The sequence below is a fragment of the Lissotriton vulgaris genome, chromosome 4_1 (genome assembly GCF_964263255.1).
Source record: "Lissotriton vulgaris chromosome 4_1, aLisVul1.2, whole genome shotgun sequence".
In the NCBI taxonomy this organism is placed as follows: Eukaryota; Metazoa; Chordata; class Amphibia; order Caudata; family Salamandridae; genus Lissotriton; species Lissotriton vulgaris.
The window spans coordinates 60986283-61002827 of NC_141691.1; the positions used below are offsets into that span (position 1 = coordinate 60986283).

At 51.3% G+C, this 16545-nt stretch overlaps 1 protein-coding gene across 2 annotated transcripts in view; it reads right to left on the reverse strand.

Moving 5' to 3' along the window:
• The window catches only part of KIF4A (kinesin family member 4A), a 307171-nt gene that overhangs the window by 128103 nt on the left and 162523 nt on the right, over nt 1–16545 (reverse strand). For both annotated transcript variants that reach the window (XM_086918309.1, XM_086918308.1), the window contains exons 14-16: nt 6755–6841; nt 6083–6268; nt 5517–5620 (exon numbers count right to left, since the gene is read on the reverse strand). In XM_086918309.1, coding sequence (XP_086774435.1) covers nt 5517–5620; nt 6083–6268; nt 6755–6841 — 377 coding nt within the window. The remainder of the gene's footprint in view (nt 1–5516; nt 5621–6082; nt 6269–6754; nt 6842–16545) is intronic.

The following is a 16545-nucleotide window of genomic DNA, read 5'->3' on the forward strand; positions in this document are numbered from 1 at the left end:
TAAGGCAAGAGCTTGTGTGGAGAAGAAGTAAACGGGTGTAAACCTTCCTTTTGGCACCAAACACAGAATCTCTTCCATTTGGCACGATAGGTCTTGTTGGTACTAGGGGCTCGAGCCTGAGCTAGAATGTCTCTACATTCACTTGAGAGATCTAACTCCTGGAACTCTCTGAACTCAGGAGCCACGCTGTCAATCGCAGGGACTTCAAGTCCGGATGTAGAACCTGACCGTGAGACATTGTTAGCAACTGTGGAACAGGCTGCAGGAGAACTGGCTGGTCCTGTGAGAGGAGAAGAAGCTCCGAGTACCAAACCTGTCTGGGCCATGCTGGAGCGATCAAAATCATCCTGCACGGTTCCACCTTGAGTTTGCTGACCAACCTCGGAATCAGAGGAATGGGAGGAAAGGCGTAAACAAAGGCGCCTGACCAGGCAATCAAAAGCGCATTCCCCAGGGATTCCCGATGGTGAACCCTGCTTGCGAAGGACAGGCATTTGGCGTTCTGGGGAGTCGCAAACAGGTCGATTGATGGTGTCCCCCAACGAGCAAAGATTTCCTCCAGAACGGTCTGATCCAGTTCCCACTCGTGAGAGACTGTCCTCTGACGACTCAAAGCGTCCGCCTTGACATTGAGTGTCCCCGCTAGATGTTCCGCTGAGAGTGAGACGTTGTTTTGTATCAACCAGTTCCATATCGTTTGGGCTTCCTTGGAGAGGGTGGAGGATCTTGTGCCACCCTGTTTGTTTATGTAGTGCATGGCTGTAGTGTTGTCCGTACGAACCAGCACTGTCCTGTTTTGAATTCTCGGAAGAAAAGCTTGAAGAGCCAAGCGGATCGCGAGAAGTTCCAGGAGGTTGATATGGAACTTGCGTTGCACTGGACTCCAGTGACCGCTGACCTTCAGCTCCTGGAGGACCGCTCCCCATCCTTCCATGGAAGCATCCGTTGTTACAATCAGGGGAGATGGAGGAATGAGGAACGATAGGCCCCTGGAAAGATTGTCTTTTTCCAGCCACCAGCCGCCTGCTTTTCTCATTTCTTTGGTAACGACAACCTTGTCGTCGAAGGATCCTGTGACCTGCCGCCACTGTCTGTCCAGTTGTTCTTGTAGTGGGCGCATTCTGAGCCTGCAGTGCGGAACTAAAGGAATGCAAGATGAAATCGATCCGAGCAGTGATTTGTACTTGCGAACTGTCAGTGTCTTTCGAGATTGGAGAAGACGAGCTGAACACATTAGTTTGGTCTGGCGCTCCTCCGATGGAAGGGCTAAGCAAGTGTCCGTGTTTAGGATGGCTCCTAGGAACCTTGCTGACCTTGATGGGTATAAGACCGATTTCTCCCTGTTGAGTCGAAGACCTAGCCGCTCGAACAGATCCTTGCACGTCCGGACTGCACTGGACGCTTCTTGAAGAGATGGAGCTTTCAGCAGCCAATCGTCCAGGTATGGAAACACCTGAATAGCTTGTTTTCTGAGAAAAGCTGCCACCGGAGCAAGAACCTTTGTGAAGATCCGTGGGGCGGATCGGAGACCAAATGGCAGTACCTTGAATTGAAAGTGACTCTTGTCCACCGTAAAGCGCAGATATTGCCTGTGAGCTGGATGGATAGGAACGTGAAAGTAGGCGTCCTCCAAATCGAGGGTCGCCATACAATCCCCTGGATTGAGCAGACGAAGGATGTCCTGAAGAGTGACCATCCTGAAGGACAACTTCACGAGATAAGTGTTGAGCTGCCGTAGATCTAAAATTGGACGCCATTTGTTCCTTGTTTTCCGAACCAGGAAGAACCTGGAATAGAACCCTTTCCCCTTCTGCGAAAGGGGTACAGGCTCTACTGCCCCCTTGGTGAAAAGTTGGTGGGCTTCGAGATGAAGGAGCTTGAGATGTTTCGGAGGGAAGGCATCCGGCGCTCTTGTTGGAGGAAGGTCCTGAAACTCCAATGTGTGTCCTTCTCTGACAATTTGGAGGACCCACTGGTCCGATGTAATCATCATCCAGTTGTGTAGGCAATGGGAAATCCTGCCCCCCACAGGTGTGAATGAGGGGACAGGAACAGTGGAAAGAGCCACCTGGCCGCTATTGTTTCCTTGTGTTGTCTCTCCTCTGCTGCCCCTGACGTCCTTTAGGCTGCTGGCGAGAGAAAGAGCCTCTTTGAGAGTATTGTGGCTTGAACGACTGGCTGGACTGAGAACCAGAAGAGTAGCGATTTTGATTACCTCCACGATAAGAAGAAAAACCTCTTCCTCTAGCTCCTCTGAAGGGCACCTTACGATACTGCAATGTACCCAAGGACTTAGCTGTATCCGTGTCCTTTTTGATTCCTTGCAGGGCCTCATCGACATGCTTGCCAAATAGCATCTCACCGTCATATGGAAGATCCAAGATCTTATTCTGAACCTCCTGTCTGAACCATGTGGCCTTTAACCACCCCTGGCGTCGCAGAACCGCCGAGCCGGCTAGCGCTCGGAATGCGGTGGTTGCAATATCCATTGCCACATCAATGACCTCCGAAGAGGCTCGCTCTCCTTCGAGCAAAATTTTCTTCACATCCTCCTTAGACGAATCCTGCAGTTCGTCTACAAATGGGGCCAGATCGCACCACATTTGTCGATCATAGCGTCCCAGAATCGCTAACGCATTGGCTGCCCTAACCAGAAGACTGGCCATAGCTGAAAATCTCTTGCCCACATTGTCTAGGCGCCTGCCCTCCTTATCCGGCGGCGTAGTCATCGGCGCTGAAGGATTCTTGGACTTGCTCTGGGCAGCCTGCGAAATGACCGAATCCGGTTTCGGTTGGCCAAGTAAACATGCTGGACTGCCATCAGGTGCCTTGTATTTCTTTTCCAGTCTTGGTAGCACCGGGAGGACTGTGGCCGGATTATGCATAGCCTTCAAGCCCTCAGACCAGACATGCTCAATAATTGGAATGGACCTCACTGACTTCCTGAAAGGTTCTTTAAAGTCATACAAAAAGCAATCCGATTGCACTGTGGTCACTGGGAGGCCAAATCTTTTGGATGCCCTGTCCATTAAATTGTGAAACCCTCCAACATCCGCTGGAGGCGAAGTTATATTATCCGGGTCGGTGTTGTCCGGATCGATAGGGTCCGCAGTATTCCATGGAGCCTGTTGATCTTGATCAGGATCCACTTGCTGGTCTGCATCTGAAGACGCAGCGTCATCATCATTATCAGTGTCCTGCACCTGTACTACCTCTTGAGGGCGCACTTCCAGCGCAGTGGCACGCTCTCTTGGGGGTAAAGAATGGTCTGCCACCGGACGTAATGTCTGAGGCGGAGGGGTCGTGGGGCGCACTTGTTGGGCTTCCGGAGGCGCCGGGAATCGTTGCTTGTAATCATGCAACATAAGTTGTAAATCCGCCACTAAAGTGGATGGTATTGCCACCATACCCTCCGGTAACTGACGCATTGGTTGTTGTGGAGGCACGTGCCTGGTAGCAGTATGTTCCTCCTCATAATAATGCTCTGGAGCATAGTGTTGCCGTTCCATCTGCTCCTCCTCAGAGCTAAACTCCTGCACCTTAACCTGGAGGTCAGAAGGGCTATAGGCCTGCCCAAAGTCACTGAAAGTCTCTTCCTCAGAGTCATCCTCCAATAGTAGTGATGGTGGTAGCTTCTGAACCTGGCGAGGAGACGTCATCTCTGGCGTGATCTGCTTCCTTTTCCGCGAAAAAACCTGTTTTCCCGCCATTTCCATCGCCGACGAGGTCGTCGTCGACGAGGCCCTCGTCGACGAGGCCGTCGTCGACGGGAAGGTCTTTGTAAGAGTAGATATAGAAACTGTCTTCGTCGACGAGGATAGCGTCGTCGACGAGGTGAAGCTCATCGTCGACGATGGTGGAATAGTCGACGGGACCGTCGACGAGCTCGTCGTCATCAACATGGCAACCGGCGTCGTCGACATCGTCGTCGTCGAAGTCGTTCTCGTCGACGACACAGCCGTCGACGGCAGCTTTGCAGACATGGTCGTCGACATGGAGGTGGTCACTCTCGTCGACGACGAGCAGGATTCCGGAGCCTTGAAAACAGTTGACGGTGTAGGCGTCGACGCAGCCGTCGTCGACGAGCCCGTCGACGAGGCAACCTTGGCAGAGCTGTCCTTTTTTATGCTCGTAGACGACGTACCTGGGAGTTTAGTCGTCGACGGCTTCTGCTTCTTGTCTGAAGCGACCTCTGGAGTCGGGGTTGAAGGCTTTTTGACCCCACGATCCGTTTCTGAGGAAGGTGAAGAGACTGTAGAAGCCTTTCTCACCTTTTTCGAGGCCAGAAGTTCCTCAGGCTTACCCTGCCTCTCCTTTTCACCTCGGTGAGGAGATTTTTGGGCAGCCGGCCTGGCAGACCTGTCAGAGGTCCCTGGTAAGGCCTTGTGATGGGACTCGTCTGAAGCAGAAAGGGGGGGGACCTACCCCTTTTTTGAGACCTTCTGGATGACACCATAGACGAGGAGCCCTCACTGTCCGAAGAGATGATGTCTTTTCGGTCTTTCACCTTCTGGAGCCATGTGAGGAGACGTCCTTCCCTGTCCCTCTGGGTCTTGGCTGAGAAGGATCTGCAAATCGGACAGTCAGTTGGAATATGGTCCGGATATAAACAGTAAATACAATCCTCATGTTTATCCTCGACAAACAACCTCTTCTTAGAGCAGGTGGCACAGGCTCTAAAAAGGGCTTTCCTCTCCGACATGCTGAGAAAAAATCCAAGTAGTTGAAGAAAAAACTGAAGAAAACTGAGCAGAGCTCAATGGAGACTCCCTTGCACAACGTGCGGTAGAAAATCTGAGGCTCTGAGCTTCTCTCAGGAAGGTTCTATGGGGTGAGGCTGCTCTGATTGGCTGCTGCAGAAATTTGGTCTCTTTTACAAAAAGAGGTGGATAAGCTACAAAATGAGATGAGGCCTAGGCCTATTTTTTCACTTTGTGCTTACTACTATGGTTTTTACTATGTACCGAGGCTCCCATTCCGACGACGGGGAATGATACAAAGCATGGGAATCTATGAAAGTTCCAATACTGGGGCAAAATTGAAATACCACAAGCACGGCAAAATCTGTGGAGCACACGTGGATGTTAGCATATGAAGGGAGCTGCCAGAAGATTAAAGCGACTAGAGATGTTTATTACTACATGGAAAGACAGACCCCTTCTTTAACAAGTTGGGGATATACAATGGGGCTCAGTGTTCCAAATATACATGAGCCGGTGAAGGAATGTTCTCGGATATATTAGTGTAGAGGCTCCAAGACTAAAGTTAGTAAGGGAGATAATCCATTTCTTCAGAAATCACTGATGGGTTGAGGGGGGTTGGGTAGAATGTAAATTTGAAACAAACTTCTGCTAGACTTTTTTTTAATACAGCAGACCCTGCGCTCCATTTCATACTTGCATGTATAACTATACTGGACAGTTGCACCCGGTAGCTTCTTTGGGACTTCTACTATTTCAGACTAACCATTGCATCTCAGCACACCAGGTATCCCTCCAAACCACATCTTAACTTACTTTGCTTGGTTGACATCCTTTTTAGTGGACTGAATGGTGAGAACCAGTTCTTCCTTTTCCTTTTGCAAAGCATTTACTTCAGCCTCCAAGTTCTTCACATTATTCTAAAATAAAAAGACAATTTAACCTAATATTCACCATGGAATGTTACAGTCTAGCATATTTGTTTGTACTGCATGTAACATATGCTTCACTGGACCAGAGGATCCAAGAAAGAAGTGGAGGGCAGTTACGCAGGTATACCATTAACCCTAGAAAGTCTTTTGCAGAGCTTATGATATTAAGTTTTGCTAAACCATTGCCCACAGAGACCGAAAAACAGTGGCATGCAGGTGTTTAATGTGGACGAGGTTCCTTCTGGCCGTCTAGTTTAGACTAAAGAAGAAAAACCAAAGGCCAGATCTTAGTAAACAGTGTTTCTACTCTAGGGTTGATGCTTTACTGTGCATTCAGCTAAAATGTCATGGTTTAATACACCATTCTAAAAGGGTCTAATATTCAACTACCTCCTCCCCCCACCACCACCACCGCCCCACCTCTTGGATGCAGTGTAAGAAAGAACTCACCTGATATTCGTACTGAATGGGGTCCAGCTGGCTGTCATTCTGAACCATCTTTCTTGCCAGTTTTTCCTTGAGCAGTAGTGCTTTATTCAATTCGATCAATTCCTTTGACATCTGTGCCTGTCGTAGGGCATGCTGGGTAGTGAAGCCATCGGATGTCCTCTTGGTGTTGGGATCAGATTCAGTTGGCTGTAAAACAAGGGTGAACCAAAGTAAAAAACTACTTTTACTAATGACAGTTAAGAACCAGCGTGTTAGAACACCTAGTACTATTATTTTAATAGTTCAACTCTTGTAAAACAAGGAAGAAATCATAGGGAGCAGGATAATTAACTTAGGCATTCAAAATATGCAAGAATCCCAATAAAAGCCACAATTTGATCCCTTTAGTTGTGTGTTAATCTGATAGTCAAGTTCGGACTTAGAATTTAATAGCTAAATATTAATATGACCGCAGCTCTGTTAGTCTTTTTAAAATTGAAAGAAAAGTAGGAAACTTAAATTAAAGCAAAATAGAAAGGAATTTATTTAGTGAGCGTAGAAAGGAAAATAAAGCTACACAATACTAAAATCTATACATCTGCGTTCAGTTATAACTTTTATGTTACATAACGGCAGTCACAGCTAGAGCAGCAAAGTCTGCAACAGCCATCAACAAATTAAGCATGAACATACTTTTTCATCCTTCTCCTTTTCCTCATCACTACGTCCAGCTTCTGCAGCCATCGCCTCAATTGATGACGCAATGCCAGCACTTTCATCCTGCAAAAAAGAAAGCAATTAGATGAGTCAAAGGAGAACAGATTGGGGACAACTAAGATCTTCCTAATGAATTTAATAAGGCATAAAGCAATTTGTGAACGATAGTGTCCGCAAAGTGCAGCGATAATGCCCACACGGCGCATCAGGTCTCAATCCTCGCACTTGCTTTCCAAAACTAGAATTTAGGTTTTGAAGTCAGTTCATGAAAGGGACAAATGGGGCAAAAAAAAAAAAAAGTCTTTTTGGGAAAGCAAGTGCACGGATTGTGGGCAACTGTCCCCTAAACGACTATCTGCATGCAGCTAGAATTTGTTATAATTACCAGAGGGAAAGCGGATCCATGGTGTGTGCTCATGTGGTGTGCGGTGATTCAGCGGGTCAGAAAGACAGACAAGTAAATGGGTTTTGTAAACAGCAAAAAAGTATTGTGCAGAGCAGACCTTGTGATTTCGCTAATCAGCAACAGCAAAATCCTTCATTCAGGAGGCTCTGACAATTCTAATCAATTTACTCCAGAAGATTTTTCACTTCACCTCCCTTCACTCTACCCCCACCAAAAGCATCCTTCTAGACAACAGTTGAGCATCATAAACGAAGAAACGATACCAGGAAACCCCGATGCGCTCCCAAACGGGCCACACATGCAGTCAAACAAACTGTACTGTGATGTACAAGACCAGGGGCTGCCTTACAAATTTAATGAGGAGAAACTTTGTAATATAAAGTAGATGGGGCCTAACACTTACAGGAGCCGCAAAAATCCTCTGAGGAGACCTCAGAGGTATTTCATGTTTGATGCCGAGGTAAATCCATCTCTTCACAATCGGTTTCCTGAAACCCATACCAATCTTTGAACATTCAAACTCTAAAGATAACTGAACAAATCCAATCTCTGTAAATATATTGACTCAAATCCTTGCTTCTTGTGCCTTATCGATGAAACTGTTCCTCCCTCCATGGAGGAGTGAAGAGGTGGGAGCAATTCAGATTAAAACCAGCATTTGCAATGCATAAGGTCTCGCATTAGGAAAGTTTGAGCTATTGGTATTGTAAAGGACTCATTTTTTATTTATGTGTTGGTTTTGAAAATAGCAAAAATAATAGCTTTGTCATTTACAATGCCAATAGTTATAACTTGTGACACCTATAGCATTTGTAATGCAATATGTGTTGTATTAACGGGACTTAGATGTATTGATATTACAAATAACAATGGCTTTTAATTTTTTTAATAATTAATACTTAAATAAAAGTTATTGTAATTTAAAATGGCAATAGCTTAAACTTATATAAATAACTTTTGTGAAGAATATGTTCAGTGTATTTTATTGTGACGAAAATCCAAGAACAGAAGTGAAATACTAACCTCTTTTTGTGACATTTGTAATAAAGCTTGAAACATTGAGAGAACATATTTGACCCGGTTGTTGTTGAATGGTTGCACAGATTGATGCTGTGAAGGCGCTAGGTGAAGGTGTTGTGCCCCTTAGTGATGCTGTGGTGGGGCGATGGGTTGATTGATGCTGTGGTGGGGCGATGGGTTGGGCGATGCTGTGGTGGGGCGATGGGTTGGGCGATGCTGTGGTGGGGCGATGGGTTGGGCGATGCTGTGGTGGGGCGATGGGTTGAGTGAGGGTTGGGCGGTGGGTTGAGTGAGGGCGATGGGTTGAGTGAGGGCGATGGGTTGAGTGAGGGCGATGGGTTGAGTGAGGGCGATGGGTTGAGTGAGGGCGATGGGTTGAGTGAGGGCGATGGGTTGAGTGAGGGCGATGGGTTGAGTGAGGGCGATGGGTTGAGTGAGGGCGATGGGTTGAGTGAGGGCGATGGGTTGAGTGAGGGCGATGGGTTGAGTGAGGGCGATGGGTTGAGTGAGGGCGATGGGTTGAGTGAGGGCGATGGGTTGAGTGAGGGCGATGGGTTGAGTGAGGGCGATGGGTTGAGTGAGGGTTGAGTGAGGGTTGAGTGAGGGTTGAGTGTGGGTTGAGTGAGGGCGATGGGTTGAGTGAGGGCGATGGGTTGAGTGAGGGCGATGGGTTGAGTGAGGGCGATGGGTTGAGTGAGGGCGATGGGTTGAGTGAGGGCGATGGGTTGAGTGAGGGCGATGGGTTGAGTGAGGGCGATGGGTTGAGTGAGGGCGATGGGTTGAGTGAGGGCGATGGGTTGAGTGAGGGCGATGGGTTGAGTGAGGGCGATGGGTTGAGTGAGGGTTGAGTGAGGGCGATGGGTTGAGTGAGGGTTGAGTGAGGGCGATGGGCAGAGTGAGGGCGATGGGCAGAGTGAGGGCGATAGACAGAGTGAGGGCGATAGACAGAGTGAGGGCGATAGACAGAGTGAGGGCGATAGACAGAGTGAGGGCGATAGACAGAGTGAGGGCGATAGACAGAGTGAGGGCGATAGACAGAGTGAGGGCGATAGACAGAGTGAGGGCGATAGACAGAGTGAGGGCGATAGACAGAGTGAGGGCGATAGACAGAGTGAGGGCGATAGACAGAGTGAGGGCGATAGACAGAGTGAGGGCGATAGACAGAGTGAGGGCGATAGACAGAGTGAGGGCGATAGACAGAGTGAGGGCGATAGACAGAGTGAGGGCGATAGACAGAGTGAGGGCGATAGACAGAGTGAGGGCGATAGACAGAGTGAGGGCGATAGACAGAGTGAGGGCGATAGACAGAGTGAGGGCGATAGACAGAGTGAGGGCGATAGACAGAGTGAGGGCGATAGACAGAGTGAGGGCGATAGACAGAGTGAGGGCGATAGATTGATAGATAGATAGATAGATAGATAGATAGAGTGAGGGTGATTAGATAGATAGAGTGAGGGTGATTAGATAGATAGAGTGAGGGTGATTAGATAGGTAGATAGAGTGAGGCCGATAGGTAGATAGAGTGAGGCCGATAGGTAGATAGAGTGAGGCCGATAGGTAGATAGAGTGAGGCCGATAGGTAGATAGAGTGAGGCCGATAGGTAGATAGAGTGAGGCCGATAGGTAGATAGAGTGAGGCCGATAGGTAGATAGAGTGAGGCCGATAGGTAGATAGAGTGAGGCCGATAGGTAGATAGAGTGAGGCCGATAGGTAGATAGAGTGAGGGCGATAGGTAGATAGAGTGAGGCCGATAGGTAGATAGAGTGAGGCCGATAGGTAGATAGAGTGAGGCCGATAGGTAGATAGAGTGAGGGCGATAGATAGATAGAGTGAGGGCGATAGATAGATAGAGTGAGGGCGATAGATAGATAGAGTGAGGGCGATAGATAGATAGAGTGAGGGCGATAGATAGATAGATAGATGGAGTGAGGGTGATTAGATAGATAGAGTGAAGGCGATAGATAGATAGATAGATTGAGGGCGATAGAGTGAGGGCGATAGATAGAGTGAGGGCGATAGATAGATAGAGTGAAGGCGATAGAGTGAGGGCGATAGATAGATAGAGTGAAGGCGATAGAGTGAGGGCGATAGATAGATAGAGTGAAGGCGATAGAGTGAGGGCGATAGATTAATAGATAGATAGAGTGAGGGCGATAGATAGAGTGAGGCCGATAGGTAGATAGAGTGAGGCCGATAGGTAGATAGAGTGAGGCCGATAGGTAGATAGAGTGAGGCCGATAGGTAGATAGAGTGAGGCCGATAGGTAGATAGAGTGAGGCCGATAGGTAGATAGAGTGAGGCCGATAGGTAGATAGAGTGAGGCCGATAGGTAGATAGATAGATAGAGTGAGGGCGATTAGATAGATAGAGTGAGGGCGATTAGATAGATAGAGTGAGGGCGATTAGATAGATAGAGTGAGGGCGATTAGATAGATAGAGTGAGGGCGATTAGATAGATAGAGTGAGGGCGATTAGATAGATAGAGTGAGGGCGATTAGATAGATAGAGTGAGGGCGATTAGATAGATAGAGTGAGGGCGATTAGATGGATAGAGTGAGGGCGATTAGATGGATAGAGTGAGGGCGATTAGATGGATAGAGTGAGGGCGATTAGATGGATAGAGTGAGGGCGATTAGATGGATAGAGTGAGGGCGATTAGATGGATAGAGTGAGGGCGATTAGATGGATGGAGTGAGGGCGATTAGATAGATGGAGTGAGGGTGATTAGATAGATGGAGTGAGGGTGATTAGATAGATGGAGTGAGGGTGGATAGATGGAGTGAGGGTGATTAGATAGATGGAGTGAGGGTGATTAGATAGATGGAGTGAGGGTGATTAGATAGATGGAGTGAGGGTGATTAGATAGATGGAGTGAGGGTGATTAGATAGATGGAGTGAGGGTGATTAGATAGATGGAGTGAGGGTGATTAGATAGATAGAGTGAGGCCGATAGATTAATAGATCGATAGAGTGAGGGCGATAGATCGATAGAGTGAGGGCGATAGATCGATAGAGTGAGGGCGATAGATCGATAGAGTGAGGGCGATAGATCGATAGAGTGAGGGCGATAGATCGATAGAGTGAGGGCGATAGATCGATAGAGTGAGGGCGATAGATAGAGTGAAGGCGATAGATAGATAGATAGAGTGAGGGTGATAGACAGATAGGGAGGGCAATAGATAGATAGTGAGGGCGATAGCAAGATAGAGTGAGGGCGATAGATAGTGAGGGCAATAGATAGATAGTTGTGTGTGTGGTTGTGGTGGTGTGTGCGTGGTTGTGTGTGAGTGGTGTGTGTGTGTGTTATGCTTTGTTTTGCTATGCTATGTTTTGTTATGCTATGCTATGCTTTGTTGTGTTTGGTATGCTATGCTATGTTTTGCTAGGCTATGACATGTTTTGCTATGTTTTGTTGTGTTTTGATAGCACCTTAGCTGCTTTGGAACGTCCAGCTCCAGTGCTGAACATTCCATTGCGCAGGTGCAGCTGGAACGTCCAACAGCCGACGGCAGCACTCCCGAGGTAGTGGTGCCGTCGGCCGTTGGGTTAGGAGCAGCACTGAAGAGGTTAAGCTATGCTATGTTTTGCTATGTTTTGTTATGCTATGTGTTGTGTTTTTTTATGTTTTGTTTTGCTATTCTATGCTTTGTTTTGTTATGCTATGCTATGTTTTTTTGCTATTCTATACTTTGTTTTGTTATGCTTTGCAATGCTTTGTTGTGTTTTGTTTTGTTATGCTTTGCAATGCTTTGTTATGCTATGCAATGTTTTGTTATGCTTTGTTTTATTATGCTATGCTTTGTTTTGTTGTGTTTGTTATGCTATGCTGTTATGCTATGCTATGTTTTGTTGTGTTTGTGCTGCTATGCTATGTTATGCTATGCTTTGTTATGCTTTGCTGTTTTGTTGTGTTTTGCTATGTATGCTTTGTTTTGCTATGTTATGTTTTGTTATGCTATGCTATGTTTTGCTATGCTATATGTTGTGTTTTATTATGCTATGCTTTGTTATTCTATGCTTTGTTATTCTATGCTATGTTTTGTTGTGTTTGATATGCTATGTTTTGCTATGCTATTAGGTTTTGTTTTGCTGTGCTATGTTTTGTTGTGTTTTGTTAAGCTATGCAATGTTTTGTCATGTTATGCAATGTTTTGTCATGTTATGCAATGTTTTGTCATGTTATGCAATGTTTTGTCATGTTATGCAATGTTTTGTTATGCCATGCTATGTTTTGCTATCCTAGGTTTATTTTTATTATGCTATGCTCTGTTTAGGTTTGCTATCCTATGTTGCATTTTGTTATGCTAAGCTATGTTTTGTTGTGTTTTGATATGCTATGCTTTGTTATGCTATTTTTTGTTGCGTTTTATTATGCTATGCTTTGTTCTGCTATGTTTTGTTGTTATGTTATTCTATGCTAGGTTGTGTTCTATGCTAGGTTGTGTTATGCTATGCTAGGTTTTGTTATTCTATGCTATGCTAGGTTTTGTTATTCTATGCTATGCTAGGTTTTGTTATTCTATGCTATGCTAGGTTTTGTTATTCTATGCTATGCTAGGTTTTGTTATTCTATGCTATGCTAGGTTTTGTTATTCTATGCTAGGTTTTGTTATTCTATGCTAGGTTTTGTTATTCTATGCTATGCTTTGTTTGGGTGAGCGAGGGTGAGCGAGGGTGAGCGAGGGTGAGCGAGGGTGAGCGAGGGTGAGCGAGGGTGATGTGTGAGGGTGAGAGGGTGAGGGTGAGAGGGTGAGGGTGAGAGGGTGAGGGTGAGAGGGTGAGGGGGTGTGAGGGCGTGAGAGTGGGTGAGGGAGGGTGAGGGGGTGTGAGGGTGAGGGGGGCGAGGGGTTGTGAGGGTGAGTGAGGGGGTGTGAGGGTGAGTGAGGGGTTGTGAGGGAGGGTGAGGGGGTGTGAGGGTGAGGGGGCGAGGGGTTGTGAGGGTGAGTGAGGGGGTGTGAGGGTGAGTGAGGGGGTGTGAGGGGGTGTGAGGGTGAGTGAGGGTGAGTGAGGGGGTGTGAGGGTGAGGGTGAGTGAGGGGGTGTGAGGGTGAGGGTGAGGGGGGGTGAGGGCGAGGCGGTGTGAGGGTGAGGGGGTGAGTGAGGGTGAGGCGGTGTGAGGGTGAGGGGGTGAGTGAGGGTGAGGCGGTGTGAGGGTGAGGGGGTGAGTGAGGGTGAGGCGGTGTGAGGGTGAGGCGGTGTGAGGGTGAGAGGGTGGGTGAGGGTGTGTGTGGGTGAGAGGGTGGGTGAGGGGGTGAGTGAGGGTGAGGCGGTGTGAGGGTGAGGGTGTGTGTGGGTGAGAGGGTGGGTGAGGCGGTGTGAGGGTGAGGGTGTGTGTGGGTGAGAGGGTGGGTGAGGCGGTGTGAGGGTGAGGGTGTGTGTGGGTGAGAGGGTGGGTGAGGCGGTGTGAGGGTGAGGGTGTGTGTGGGTGAGAGGGTGAGTGAGGGTGTGTGTGGGTGAGAGGGTGGGTGAGGCGGTGTGAGGGTGAGGGGGTGAGTGAGGGTGAGGCGGTGTGAGGGTGAGTGTGTGTGGGTGAGAGGGTGAGTGAGGGTGAGGCGGTGTGAGGGTGAGGGTGTGTGTGGGTGAGAGGGTGGGTGAGGGGTCAGGGGGTGAGTTGGTGAGGGTGTGTGTGGGTGAGAGGGTGGGTGAGGGGTCAGGGGGTGAGTTGGTGAGGGCGAGTGAGGGGGTGTGAGGATGAGGGCGAGTGAGGGGGTGTGAGGATGAGGGCGAGTGAGGGGGTGTGAGGATGAGGGCGAGTGAGGGGGTGTGAGGATGAGGGCGAGTGAGGGGGTGTGAGGATGAGGGCGAGCGAGGGCGAGCGAGGGCGAGCGAGGGCGAGCGAGGGCGAGCGAGGGCGAGCGAGGGCGAGCGAGGGCGAGCGAGGGCGAGCGAGGGCGAGCGAGGGCGAGCGAGGGCGAGCGAGGGCGAGCGAGGGCGAGCGTTTTTGAGGGTGATGTGTGAGGGTGAGTGGGTGTGAGGGCGTGAGAGTGGGTGAGGGAGGGTGAGGGGGTGTGAGGGTGAGGGGGGCGAGGGGTTGTGAGGGTGAGTGAGGGGGGCGAGGGGTTGTGAGGGTGAGTGAGGGGGGCGAGGGTGAGTGAGGGGGTGTGAGGGTGAGTGAGGGGGTGTGAGGGGGTGTGTGAGGGTGAGGGTGAGTGAGGGTGAGGCGGTGTGTGAGGGTGAGGGGGTGAGTGAGGGTGAGGGGGTGAGTGAGGGTGAGGCGGTGAGTGAGGGTGAGGCGGTGAGTGAGGGTGAGGCGGTGAGTGAGGGTGAGGCGGTGAGTGAGGGTGAGGCGGTGAGTGAGGGTGAGGCGGTGAGTGAGGGTGAGGCGGTGAGTGAGGGTGAGGCGGTGAGTGAGGGTGAGGCGGTGAGTGAGGGTGAGGCGGTGAGTGAGGGTGAGGCGGTGAGTGAGGGTGAGGCGGTGAGTGAGGGTGAGGCGGTGAGTGAGGGTGAGGCGGTGAGTGAGGGTGAGGCGGTGAGTGAGGGTGAGGCGGTGAGTGAGGGTGAGGCGGTGAGTGAGGGTGAGGCGGTGAGTGAGGGTGAGGCGGTGAGTGAGGGTGTGTGTGGGTGAGAGGGTGGGTGAGGGGGTGAGTGAGGGTGAGGCGGTGTGAGGGTGAGGCGGTGTGAGGGTGAGGGTGGGTGAGGCGGTGTGAGGGTGAGGGTGAGGGTGGGTGAGGCGGTGTGAGGGTGAGGGTGTGTGTGGGTGAGGCGGTGTGAGGGTGAGGGTGTGTGTGGGTGAGGCGGTGTGAGGGTGAGGGTGTGTGTGGGTGAGGCGGTGTGTGAGGGTGAGGGTGTGTGTGGGTGAGAGGGTGGGTGAGGGTGTGTGTGGGTGAGAGGGTGGGTGAGGGTGAGAGGGTGGGTGTGGGTGAGAGGGTGGGTGAGGGGGTGAGTGAGGGTGAGGCGGTGTGAGGGTGAGGGTGTGTGTGGGTGAGAGGGTGGGTGAGGGGGTGAGTGAGGGTGAGGCGGTGTGAGGGTGAGGGTGTGTGTGGGTGAGAGGGTGGGTGAGGGGGTGAGTGAGGGTGAGGCGGTGTGAGGGTGAGGGTGTGTGGGTGAGAGGGTGGGTGAGGGGGTGAGTGAGGGTGAGGCGGTGTGAGGGTGAGGGTGTGTGGGTGAGAGGGTGGGTGAGGGGGTGAGTGAGGGTGAGGCGGTGTGAGGGTGAGGGTGTGTGGGTGAGAGGGTGGGTGAGGGGGTGAGTGAGGGTGAGGCGGTGTGAGGGTGAAGGTGTGTGTGGGTGAGGCGGTGTGTGGGTGAGGCGGTGTGTGGGTGAGAGGGTGGGTGAGGGGGTGAGTGAGGGTGAGGCGGTGTGAGGGTGAGGGTGTGTGGGTGAGAGGGTGAGGGTGTGTGGGTGAGAGGGTGAGAGGGTGGGTGAGGCGGTGTGAGGGTGTGTGTGGGTGAGGCGGTGTGAGGGTGAGGGTGTGTGGGTGAGAGGGTGAGAGGGTGGGTGAGGCGGTGTGAGGGTGTGTGTGGGTGAGGCGGTGGGAGGGTGAGCGAGGGTGTGTGTGGGTGAGGCGGTGGGAGGGTGAGCGAGGGTGAGCGAGGGTGAGCGAGGGTGAGCGAGGGCGAGGGCGAGCGAGGGCGAGCGAGGGCGAGCGAGGGCGAGCGAGGGCGAGCGAGGGCGAGCGAGGGCGAGCGAGGGCGAGCGAGGGCGAGCGAGGGCGAGCGAGGGCGAGCGAGGGCGAGCGAGGGCGAGCGAGGGCGAGCGAGGGCGAGGGCGAGCGAGGGTGAGTGTTTTTGAGGGTGATGTGTGAGGGTGAGAGGGTGAGGGAGGGTGAGGGAGGGTGAGAGGGTGAGGGAGGGTGAGGGCGTGTGAGGGGGTGGGGGTGTGAGGGTGAGGGGGGCGAGGGGTTGTGAGGGTGAGAGGGTGAGGGGGTGTGAGGGTGAGTGAGGGGGTGTGAGGGTGAGTGAGGGGGTGTGAGGGAGGGCGAGGGGGTGTGAGGGAGGGCGAGGGGGTGTGAGGGTGAGTGAGGGGGTGTGAGGGTGAGTGAGGGGGTGTGAGGGTGAGTGAGGGGGTGTGAGGGTGAGTGAGGGGGTGTGAGGGTGAGTGAGGGGGTGTGAGGATGAGGGCGAGCGAGGGCGAGCGAGGGCGAGTGAGGGGGTGTGAGGATGAGGGCGAGGGCGAGCGAGGGCGAGCGAGGGCGAGCGAGGGCGAGCGAGGGCGAGCGAGGGCGAGCGAGGGCGAGCGAGGGCGAGCGAGGGCGAGCGAGGGCGAGCGAGGGCGAGCGAGGGCGATGTGTGAGGGCGATGTGTGAGGGCGATGTGTGAGGGCGATGTGTGAGGGCGTGAGAGTGGGTGAGGGAGGGTGAGGGGGTGTGAGGGTGAGGGGGTGTGAGGGTGAGGGGGGCGAGGG